Here is a 12395-nt window from a genome sequence, read left to right as displayed (position 1 = left end):
TTTTTCTATAGAGTGCCATTGGGCACTCTATAAGAGAGGAGAGAGATAGAGAGAAATGAATGAGGAGGGTGCCCCCTGATTTGCATTGGGATCATCTCTTCATTCATTTCTTTCTATCTCTCCTCTCTTATAGAGTGCGCACTCTATAGAAAAACCGATATTATATTTATGGACTGCTCGACCCAATGCGGCCAACCTCGAGATTCTTCTTTTATTAAAAAGAAGAAAAAGAAAAAGGAATCTTTTTCCGTTTCCTTTTGCCTCCAAAACTTTCTCTGCAAAGTTCTAATCTTTGCTCTTTGCTTTCCATCCGAAGGGATGAGTGCATTCTCTCCTTTAGGTAATCTTTTCTTCTCATTCTCTTCTAAATTCCAGTATATATTGTGTTATAATAATCATTTAGTACTCTTCTTGTAATCAAACTGTTTTTGATTCAATCACCAAACAAACCCTAATTTTGAATTTTAATACTTTCCGTACTTATTAAATCTCAATTACAAATTGTCCAAATTTGATTCCTGATGTTGGAAGCATCTCCATCCTGGAGACAGTGGAGAAAGAAAAGGACGTGGAAAACAAAGCTCCACACAAAGCAAAGCGCAAGAATAAAGCAAAGAATAAAAAAGAAAACCCAAAAAACAATGCCATCATCTAATGCTAAAACATAGTCAATCTAAAACCCGCGAACAATCCTTCACAAACCCTAATGGCTCCACCCCCAATTTGCCCACCAAACTCGTTTCTGTACAATTCAACCCTGTGCGCATGCGACCCTGGGTATTATTTCACAATAAACACCACATGCGTGGCTTTCGATGCGCCAGCAGGGGATTTTGTGGTGGTGAATTCTGCCGTGGAGCACAATGGGCCCACGTTCTTGAACTCGATGCTGCCGTTGGATGCGCTGAGGAGGCTGACGGCAGCCGCAGGCCACGGAGCTGATTGGGGCAACGCTGGTGACGATATTGCTGTGGCTTGTGTTCTGCTTGGTGGTGAGGATTGGGAGATTGGATGGCGGGGAGACCGTTTGGTTTCGGCTTAGGTGGTGGATTAGTAGGCTTGATTATTGTTTTGCTACCAAACATTTTGTGGTGAGGTTTCTTGCTTGTCGTTGGTGTAATTGGCATGGCGTGAGGTTATTGAATATGAGCTGTCATCTCATTTAGCAAAATGAGCTATCAAAAGAAATGAGTGGTGAGGTCCAACTGCAATGTGTCTATTAAGGAGGGTCTCAACAGTCGTCTCTCTCTTGATAGTTTTATTTTGTAAAATGCGTTGTCACATCATATCCATTTTTTCTATATATATATATATATATATATGTGTGTGTGTGTGTGTGTGTGTATACACATATATGTATGTATGTATGTATGTACATATATATATGTACATACACACACACACACACTTATATTTGTGCATTGTACGAAAACTAGTTCATGTGTCACACATAAAATTTAACAAGAGCAGTATGAGAATAGCCACAAAGTAGTTGAGGAGAAACAAAATATCCTTCATATTTTTCAAGTCTCAAATGACTTAGTTCTCTTACCCACAATTGGCTATTATATTGTATGCGTCTGTGATTTGTTACAAGATTTCATAAGGGTCATTTGAAGGTGAAATTGTTGTTTTAGCATGTTATATAGGAATAGGAGTAAGAATTTTGTTGATAACATACCCATCTAAAAAAGAGTTCTCTTCTAACTCCCTTGTTATAGATTACCTAATTTAAGGGTTGTTCTATGCAATATGTTGAAGATAGGAAATTCTAGATGCTCTTGCATGTGAGTTGCCATTCACGGAATAAATGTCATAAGCAGGTAACATGAGAGATTTTTTAACTAAAATTATCTGAGAGGATAAGTAAAAAGCAGTGATCCGGCTGGCAATTCTAGAAGCTATTCCAGTTACAGGAAAATAATAGAAGTTATCTTAAGAATAGAGGAAGAATCCTTTTCCTGCTACAATAAAGTGGATCAATTTTTGCGGCAAGAAAGCATCTTATTCTTACCTTAATACAACAAAGTGGTCAAAGGGGCATGCTAAAAGGTTATGGCGATGTAAAGATGGCATCGATTCAGGTTCTTGCATAGAGAGGCACAAGGTTAAAAAGTGGAGGAGAAGGCCTTAGTAAGGTTGATGAAAATGACGTTATGTAATGTATTTATCAAAAAGAGGAATTGTTAGTATGACATAGCATAGTTAAAGATGGCTTGATTGGCAAGATGTAAGCCAATACCTAACCATGGTGTGGTTTTCACAGTCCAATTCTTTTAAAAAAAATTTGCTCAGGTAATTAGCTATAATTAATTAGTGCCTAAGCAAAAGTAGGATAGAGCGAAATAAACTATGATGCAGATGGACATGATGGTATGATATGACCAATTATTGACACAACAATGTGGTAATTGTCTGAAATTAGGATATGATAAGATAGGACACATCGACAAAATGTCACATGGGTCATAGGTAAACATGTCAAAAAATTATTCATATTTTCTGTTCATGTGCCTTGGTGTGTATCTTAGCAGAGCAGGTATAACACTGTGGATTTTCAGTCTAAATATTCCTTCATGTTATATGGAATGAAAAGAACCAGATAGTAGTCGCTCAAATCGAACAAAATTGTTTACATATATGTATAACCTTAACAAAAACTAGCTAAACCAAAATAAACCATCACAAGTTTGATTAACTTCTAAAAAAATCACAGCTTATACTTGTTGAACACATTCGGAATCCTTTGGTCTGCTCAAAGGACTGTATGTTTTTTGTGTTATGAGATGCTGCTAATGTGCGGATGATATGTTTAATGTTTCTGTATTTTTTTCCCGTTTTGGTTCGAAGGGTATTTTCTAGTTGTACTGGTCATATGTTATGATTGTTTTGGCTTGGTAAAGTTATTGTATTTTTGTATCTATGCTTCTTCTCTATGAGTCTAATAGTCACAATAACGTTCTTTGTCCGTCCTTTTCTTTTCTTTTTTAACATTGCATAAATTACTAAATACTAAGAACTAACCAATGAATTATCTTTGCATACCTCATATTGCAGTTTAGGACACACAACTTTTAATTCTTAAGTTTTATTGCTGTCCTCAAAAATATTTAAGTTTGGCTGATATAAATGTAGGAGGACCTCAAGGTGGTAAAGAAAAGGAAGACAGAGTTGGGAGGAACTTTTTCTGTAGCAAGCTGGATACTCTTTGTTGGCCTGTTGTCTGCGTGAGTGATGTTTATAATTTTGTTGTATATGTCCTTTTATTTCATGAAGTATTGATATCCTTTTCGTCTTTGCCAGGTTGCTATATCAAGTTATTACCAGACGAAGTATCGAGGTGCATAGGGTCAGACCAGCTAATGCACCAGATTTGCTCTCATTTGTCAATGACATGGAATTCAACATAACCGCAATTTCTAGCATGAGTTGTTCTCACTTGCGTGGTCTCGATAAACTAGTGATTGGAACACCTGGTTCAATTTATTTCAGGGTTCATCCTTTGGCAAGTTATACAAATTATTCTTGCTACAACACGAGTAGAGGGCCAACAATTTCCTTTAAATGCAACAGATGTAAGGTTCCCAGTGAAGATCACTACATTTCATGGCAGTTTGTTGACCTTGCAAATGATCCTGCTACTGCAGTTGGTTTTCAGTTCAACCTTACTGCGAAAGCCCATGGTGATGATAGACATTTGAGCTTTGTTAGTGGGACACTGAAATCAGGGAGCTCGAGAAATGATTGCCCACAAACTTTCAGGGGCCAAGACATGAATATATTGAAAATTCACTTGTTTCCTCAGAAATTTACCTACTTGCATAATCTCAGGCTCATTCAGCCTCTGTTGCATGACTTTCTTCCTGGATCATCTTTTTCTGATGTTGGTGACCTCCGAGCATCCCTTCAGAGTTCTAAGGGTGGAGTAGTTAATACTACATTGTATATTAGCTATCTTTCTGACTACATTGTGGAGGTCGACAAACAAAAAATCGTGGGAATAGGTACAGCTAGTTAAATTTACTAATAATGCATTTGCCATTTTCTTTACAATATATTTCACGTTTCTTTCTGCATACTCAATTTGAAAGCTTCATGTGGTGCATTGTTTGCTAAGTATTAAGTTCCAACAAGACTATGAATCATTCTTTCTCTTTTGGAAAAAAATATATAATTATGATTTGGGTTCAAAGTGTGAAATAGTGTTTTGATAATGTATATCTAGATTGTCCTGGCAACTTAAACTTTGGACTTTTTCATGTTTTTAGTTATCGTCCTTTATCTCCTATTTCTGATGAATTATGGTTTCTCTAATGCGTGCAGTGAGTTTCTTGGCAGATGTTGGTGGACTTTATACCATTAGTCTTGCAATTTTTCTGTACTTCTTACTACAAGTAAGTTATTACTTGTAATATTTCATTGAAATGTCGCATTATGATATTTTTGACATACAGATCCAGTTAAATGTTTGACACACATGCCCACTGGGGTGGTAAACGATCGAATCGAATCGAATAATAAGGTGTTCGTATTTGTATTTGTTTAAAATTATCGAATTCGAATGTGGACTCTAATATTCATATATCTAGTTTTTCGAATTCGAACTCGAATACTTGGAATTTGATAAATATTCATGAATATTCACGAATACTTATCGAATATCAAAGTGTATTTATTTCGCTAAAGAATTTGATTTTCAAAACTATTAGAATTCATAAATAAAATTTATTCCTTTATAATATATGATGTATATATATTTAAATCAAAATTTTAATTAGAAAACAAATTTAAGATTATTTAAGTCTTAAAATCAACATATAAAACTTAAGTATAAATGGTATGTGGGTTAAAAATATGACATCATATGTACAATAATATAAGTAATAAGCTGTGATCAAAGTTCAAACGAATATTTAATAGACAAACGAATCGAATATACATCTGGTTAAATTCTATTCGTTAGTAAACTCGAAAATCGAATATACATCTGGTTAAATTCTATTCGTTAGTAAACTCGAATACTAAAAAATATTTGTTTAGTGGTAAATAAACTCGAATACTAAAAAATATTTGTTTAGTGGTAAATGAACTACCGAATCGAATATGACCGAATATTTATTGGAACAATTATCGAACTATTTGTTAATTATTTGGTTCACTTCTACCCCTAAATTGCCCAGTTATATTTTCAAGAAATTAATGGTACATCGCCATCTCCTTCAGACGGGGAAGATATCATCATGATTTACACATTTTCACTGGATTGTTGGAAAGTAATGGCTACGTTTTCAATTAAATTTGGTTATGAAAGACATTTGGCTTATCCAAAAATATATATATTCTCCGAAGCTTTGAGGTCAGCTACAAGAATCTCTTCTCTGTTCAACTCCATTAAAGGTCTGCTGCACTTCATGAATCTAGAATTTGTTTTAACTGGATACTGTGACATCTACGGGATTGTACTTGTTCCAGGAATTTGTTCATTATCCTTTCAGCATCTCACGCTCATTACTTAAGCACAGTGGCAATTATGTATAGGGCTAAACTTGTGGATAATCATTAACCAACACTTCTATGCTTAATAGAATGGTTGTGACTTCACACTTGAAAGATGATCAATTGACCCTTTCCTTGTTTAATTTTACACCTCAAAGATGGTACATGAGTACCTACCGAAAGTCATGTCATTATTCATCTTTGCTTTAATTTGTTTCTAGATCTAGCAAAACCTTGAACCGCTCCTTAGTTGCTTGAGTTTTAGACTGCTTGACTAAGAAATGTAGTTGCACCCTCCTTGCACTAACCACAGTAGTAGTCTATGCAGTTCAATGATTTTTACAGTAAATCTTTGTGCATGCATTTGATGGCTCAATCCATTATTGGTATTGCATATATGCCAGCTAGTATTTTTTTTGTTGTATTCCCATTTCTTTTTTGTTCTTGGAATTCTGTGTCAGTAATTGGTAGTTGCTTTTAATGATTACAATTGAATTGATATTTATCTGCATATACTTCTATTCATGGTGTGGGATCTAACCCATTTATACTATAGTGTGAGGCCAGATTCAAGAAGCTTCGCAATGAAGATACTATTATGAGAAGCATTAGAAGTCAGAGACGTGCTCAACGGCGTTGGGATACAGTTTAGTGCCTAGCAGGAATATTTATTTACGAATGTATTTTTTCAATTTAACATGAAATGTTTTGTACTGATTTAATCATATCCTTCTACTGTAGTTGAGGAAATATGTCAACTACACATGGGGCCGCAGCAATTTGAATATGAAACGCAGTAGTAAAAGGCATGATGGTTTGCTTCCAGTTCCTTTGTGTGGAGTTGGGTCTTTGCATAAATTAAAGCAACCAAGTCGAAGGAGTTCAATATATCATGACAAAATGGCTGATACTCCTAATCAAACCGTAATATTTTGTTCTCCAATTTTATTCCTATAATCTGGATTAGATTTAGGGTAAAGTATTAATTTGGGTATGGAGACTAATGAGAGATATTTTACTGCAGAATTTCGCTCCAGATGCTGTTTACACTGGAATTATTAAATCAATAACAGGTACTACAACAAACTTTGAGGGAGGATCTCTCCCTTCGGAGCATGAACACGTAAGCTTGAGATTACTAGTTGTGTTTTTCTTGTGGTCGGCTTGAATACTATATTGTTCTAGATAACAAAAATATATTTTCATCTTAGAGCGACAGTTTTCTGTAGTCTACAACTGACATTAAGTATTTTAAGATAATGTGTTTCATTGTCCAACCTTTAATTTTTATATAAAACTTTCCATTTCATAGGGTGAACATGTTTTGTACTTCTGAATTTTGTTTGCTGTTTAGCTCAAGTTGACCTTGAACTTATTATTCTGGATTGTGAATGTATATATTTCAACTCAGCTATCTTAGAGTTATATTCCCTTTAGTATAGTGTGAAGCGAAAATTTTGAAAATATTGTCATCTGATTGTGTTGATTCTTATAACAAATTTATGTGCCATAATAGAGTCATTAGCACTGTTGTTGTTCGTCTAATTTGCAAGATTTAAAAATTTTGTAAATAGGAGGTTTGCAATTTATTGTTTGAAAATTTTTTCGTTTTCCAAATATGTTCATTATTTATCATCAATGGTCTACTATAATAATTTTTATTTTTTTAATTTTGATTCTTTCTGAAAACATTAGGAGTTAGTTATGCATGTGCAACTTTGTAGCATATAACAGAATTCAATGTTCAACTTTGAGCTTCTTAATCTTTGGAACAGGAGATGAATGATGTAGCAAAGGATGGATAAAGGACAGACATTGCTTATGTACCTCCTAACTCCAGTTGGCTTTCAGAGAGAGGAATTTTTCATCTCGTTACGTGGTAGGATTTGATTTTTTTAAACCTCCATGTCATATGATAGTCAATTTGAAAGTATTAGCTGTATGTTCTCTGCCGTGTAAGTTCCTCTCAGTACTTACATGAATGGAAACTATACTGATAATCAACAAGCGCTGATATAAATTATTCTTTTGATAGATTGAATATAGCTGAAAGTTCTTGCAGTTTCTAAGTCAGAAGCGATAGTTTAAGAAAAATAACTGAAAGTTATTTTAATATATTCCATTTATTTCAGAAGTTAAACTATTATTCTTTCCTTCTAGGTAATCTAGGCGCCTCATGAAAACTAATTCTTATGTATTATTTGTGTTATTACAACCTATCAAAATTGTACAAAAATTGATTTACATGCAAGTCAGTTTGTAGAACTTCCTCAAAATATATATAAATTTGTTCATGTAACATTGTTTGGCTCATTCCCTAATGCTATTGCATGGGACAAGTTTTAAGTTCTCATATAACCCATGGACAAATCCGGAGAAGTTAAATATGATGCTCACACATTCTCAATGTTTCAGCATGATATTGAAATATCAGCGCCAACTAAATCGAGCGACGCTGATTTTTCAGGGGAAAAAGGTGTTCTTAGTGTGGATGAGAGAGAGATATTTCTGCGATGCTGGCTTCTCATCAGACGTTACTTCATTGGATATTGAAATGAGCAACTCGTCATGTGGAATCAGATAGGCTCAGGCTCTGGCGGATATTGAAGATTCTAAAGGGCTTGTAGAAGTGACGGAAGGTTTGGAAACAGAAAGGGATCACAAGAACAATTGCAATGAGCCCGAGTTGCGTATATTTTTCATGCAAATTACGGGGATTCATTTTATTGTTTTTTTTTTAATTTTTTCTTGTTTTACATTTACTATTTTCTTTTTTACACAGAGGAAGTTGTTTTCCTTTACCGAGCCGTGTTTGTTAGCAGGGCCATTATAGCATTTCGTGCATGTTAAGAAAATAGAAACCAAATCAAAATTGTATATATCATAATTTATGTCATTTATTTATATTGATGCATCTGTTTATGAGAACTTTTCATGTGAGCTATCATGATATTGCCCTTACCTCTCGTAGACCCGACACTGTCGCATTTGAGCCATTATATCTAGCGTGTTGGCCATATGTTAGCTCCTGAATCTGGCAAAGGCAAAGAGATTAACAAACACACAATCTAAAGCTGGCGCCCTCTGTAATCTCTCACTGACTAATCATCATTATGGCTCTCACATTAATAACAACGTACGTATGCATACTTCTTGCTAGCACGTGACATAGTCTGTTTGTCGCACATTATTGTATATTTTTTTTTCCTTTAAAAAAATAGTGCATGATGACTCCGCGGTGTTCAATTATAGTTTCATTAAGATACCGAACAGATTCCTTAACAAGTTCAGTTTCCTTGCCAAATTCTCCTAGCTAGTCCCTTTCACCAGTTGATCCCCACAAGCAACACTAACTCTGTTTCCATCCGTCAAAATTCCTCCCAATTTTTTGCTTCTGAGTGCACAAGTCTCTCTCTCTCTCTCTCTCAATCCCCTCCCTATAAATCCACCACCATGGTTCTGAACCTTTCATCTCATCAGAATGACTAAGTCTTCGTCCCTTGCTCTCGCACTAGCTCTAGCTCTAGCTCTAGTCACAGTTGTTCAAAGCATTCCCTTCGATGAAAAGGACTTGGCGTCCGAGGAGAGCCTGTGGAGCTTGTACGAGAAATGGAGGAGCCACCACACTGTGACTAGAGACCTCGACCAGAAGCACAAGAGGTTCAACGTGTTCAAGGAGAACGTCAAGTTCATCCATGAATTCAACAAGAACAAGGACAAGCCGTACAAGCTTGCGCTCAATAAGTTTGGGGACATGACCAATCAAGAATTCAAAAGCACCTACGCGGGTTCTAAGATCCAGCATCATAGGACGCAACGAGGGAGTTCGAAGGATGTTGGCAGCTTTGTGTACGAAAATGTCCGTAGTCTTCCTGCTTCAGTGGACTGGAGGGCGAAGGGTGCAGTTACTGGGATCAAGGATCAAGGCCAATGTGGTGAGCAACAAGTTTTCTGTCTTTTCGAGAAAATAAGGCGAGTCTGAATTTATTAAAACAAAAAGGTGTTTTCTGTTTTCATTTTGTTTTTCTAGGGAAAAAGACATCTTTTAGACCTCCTGAAAGATGAATTCTGTTTTAGGCCTTGTAATTTTATACAGTGGCACACTAAACTTTAAACACGTGATATTTCGCTTTACTCAGTCTGACCTTTTGAGTTGAAAACACAACCGTTGCAATTTTCTACAAGTTGAAGAGGATAAAAAGAGTTGACCATTTCGTTTGTTTCGGTGCAGGGAGCTGCTGGGCATTCTCCACAGTGGTCGGAGTAGAAGGAATCAACAAGATCAAGACCAACGAGCTCGTTTCACTATCGGAGCAACAGCTCATCGACTGTGATACCAGCTACAACCAGGGATGTAACGGCGGCCTCATGGACTATGCCTACGACTACGTTCAGAAGAACGGTGGATTAACTTCTGAGGAGTCTTATCCTTACATGGAGGAACAAGAAACTTGCTCTGAGGTAAAATTTCAAAAAATTTATTCGGAATCGTATTAAGTTATGAAATCATAGGAATTTTATAATGTGTGATGATAATTTTATGCAGAAATCTCCTGTGGTTACAATTGATGGACACCAAGATGTTCCTGCAAATGATGAAGTTGCGCTCATGAAGGCTGTGGCGAACCAGCCTATTTCGATCGCTATCGAAGCGAGTGGCATGGCGTTCCAGTTCTACTCCGAGGTCAGTTTAGTTTTATCTCACACTTTGGCTAAAAATGTACACAAAATTGTTATAAAAGTAAAAAAAAAAATTTAAATCAGCGCAGATAGTACACAAATTGTTATAAAAGTTGGTACAGATACTTAAAAATCAGGGCAAACAGACCACAAAACGAGTGTGAACAATGCATGACGCCAGCCAAAAATCTAAAGGTCGACGAAAAGATGTAAAAGAATAAGCTCAAACAGAACAATGAAACATTAATACCCGAGATCAGGATGAAAGTTAAAAATAAGTGAAAAATAGTAAAATCAGGATAAACAGCAAAACAGCACAAGCAACTAAAAATCAGCACCAGAACCAATGCACAAATCAGTTGAACTTCAAAATCGGTCACGCGAGAGGGATATCGTTTTCTACAGAGAGGCATATTGCATGACATGTTTTAGGTACATTCGTAGTTTTTCCCCAAGTCCTTGACATGTCACTTGGCTGAAAGTTCAACCACTTTGAATTTCACATTGCAGGGTGTTTTCACTGGCGACTGTGGAACTGAGCTAGACCACGGCGTTGGGCTCGTAGGTTACGGGGCAACACGCGACGGAACCAAGTATTGGATAGTGAAGAACTCGTGGGGAGAGAGCTGGGGAGAGAAGGGATACGTTAGGATGGAGAGAGGGATCAAGGACAAGCGTGGGCTCTGCGGGATTGCCATGGAGGCATCTTTCCCCATCAAGACCTCTGCTAATCCTAAGATTAGTGGAAAAGATGAGCTCTAATTAAGATGTTGGTTGTTTATCGTATTTGTTCCTTAATTTGTGAAGAAGAATGTATGAGCTTTTTCCATGAAGCCATGTATCTGTAACTTGTATTGCGATGTTTTATGCTGAATGATTGTTAATATGATATGAATAAAGTTGTGTTTTCTTTCACGATGTGATATTTGTGTTTGTGTTGTTTCTGGGTTGTAGATGCTTTACAAAGAGACTGATATCATACGGAAAATTTAGAAATAACCAAAGAACACCCCCCCCCCCCCCCCCCTCCTTTGAGTACGTACGCAAAGGAGAGGTCTATTTTTTGTTAGTTGGATGTAGTGCTACAGTCTCATCCCCTTGTACCTTTAGAAGGGAAAATGATAAGTGTACTACAATAGTTGTACTATTCTTGTACTACTAGACATAACAAAGTTGATCTATCATCTATCAGAACAGAAATAAAAGCGGCCGATTCAAGCTGGTGGGCTCCATAGCATACATATCCTTCTATGTTTGGTTGCATTTTCAAAGTATTTCCGACAATGAAAAATTAAATTATGTACTTACTGATAGCAATTTGAGAACCCCTATAGAACAGCTGAGATTTAATATTTTGTTGATATTATCTTGAGCTACTATAAATTTGACCGGAACACACTCCATATAACAAGGGTGGCACATTCTGAATTTTGAACCATCTATTCGAAGGACATAGAAATATTAATTTATAGGTTTCAACTACCAATTTATGTATCAGAACACATCACTAACCTGCGAGGGTGTTCTTAGGGTTTGTATTGTTTCACCTAGAGGCAGATCTAACCATTTTTTAATACCAACATTTATGAGCCTTCAAAAATTACATTTTGCCCCCGCAATTTAAAAATTGCACCCGAAAGCCAAATTTAGCTTGCATAACACAAATTAAACCCATTTGCACCTAGCTCATCTGACGCTTGTTGTTAGTAGCGCGTTTTAATTTTCAAATAATAAGCTCAAACGAACTAAGACCCAAAATTTCGAAGGATGCAGTATGAGACAATTAATGCCTGATAATTAATCCTCATCACCTATCGAGATCAGGGAAATTAAAAAAAAGAAAAAAACCTTTTGTTATTTCCCCAAATCCTTCATTAATTCCTAAAGAAATCATCGCAAAACCTGTTGCTGTTCGCAAGTCGCCACGTGGCCACGGCGCTCCTCTGCTCGCCACCTGCCCTCGCCTCCCTCCATCTCTCCGACGCCTTCCTGATCCCTCCCTCGACTCACCCGCACCCAAAAAAAATAAAAAAAAAGGCAATGGCTAATAATCCAACCCAAAATAAAAAACGAGAGAACGAAGAACAAAATCGAGGAGGAGGAGGAGGAGGAGACGGAGACAGCGAACCCGAAAGAGAAAGGCCATGGCGATCCGTGGGGTCCACCGTGCTCGGCATCGGCAAGAAAGCGGCGATCGCCGGCGCCTCCGTCACCTCCGC

General features: G+C 36.7%; 2 protein-coding genes across 2 annotated transcripts; both read left to right on the top strand.

The window, feature by feature from the left end:
* LOC109837647 lies at positions 479-8406 on the top strand. Its single transcript, XM_020405974.1, is given in 10 exon segments — positions 479-919; positions 921-1091; positions 3136-3227; positions 3304-4004; positions 4324-4394; positions 6053-6142; positions 6238-6420; positions 6521-6619; positions 7272-7375; positions 7964-8406. Coding segments are annotated over 9 exon segments (1650 nt in total). The 5' UTR covers positions 479-706; the 3' UTR covers positions 7302-7375; positions 7964-8406.
* On the top strand, positions 8959-11094 carry LOC109837646 (thiol protease SEN102-like). The gene is made up of 4 exons (XM_020405973.1): positions 8959-9431; positions 9728-9957; positions 10043-10180; positions 10687-11094. The coding sequence occupies exons 1-4, from the start codon at positions 8978-8980 to the stop codon at positions 10936-10938; spliced, it is 1074 nt and encodes a 357-aa protein (XP_020261562.1). The 5' UTR covers positions 8959-8977; the 3' UTR covers positions 10939-11094.

This window comes from Asparagus officinalis, chromosome 4 (genome assembly GCF_001876935.1).
Source record: "Asparagus officinalis chromosome 4, Aspof.V1, whole genome shotgun sequence".
NCBI classification, from domain to species: domain Eukaryota; kingdom Viridiplantae; phylum Streptophyta; class Magnoliopsida; order Asparagales; family Asparagaceae; genus Asparagus; species Asparagus officinalis.
Note: the sequence above shows the minus strand (reverse complement) of the source record. Positions and strands in the feature narration are given on the sequence as shown.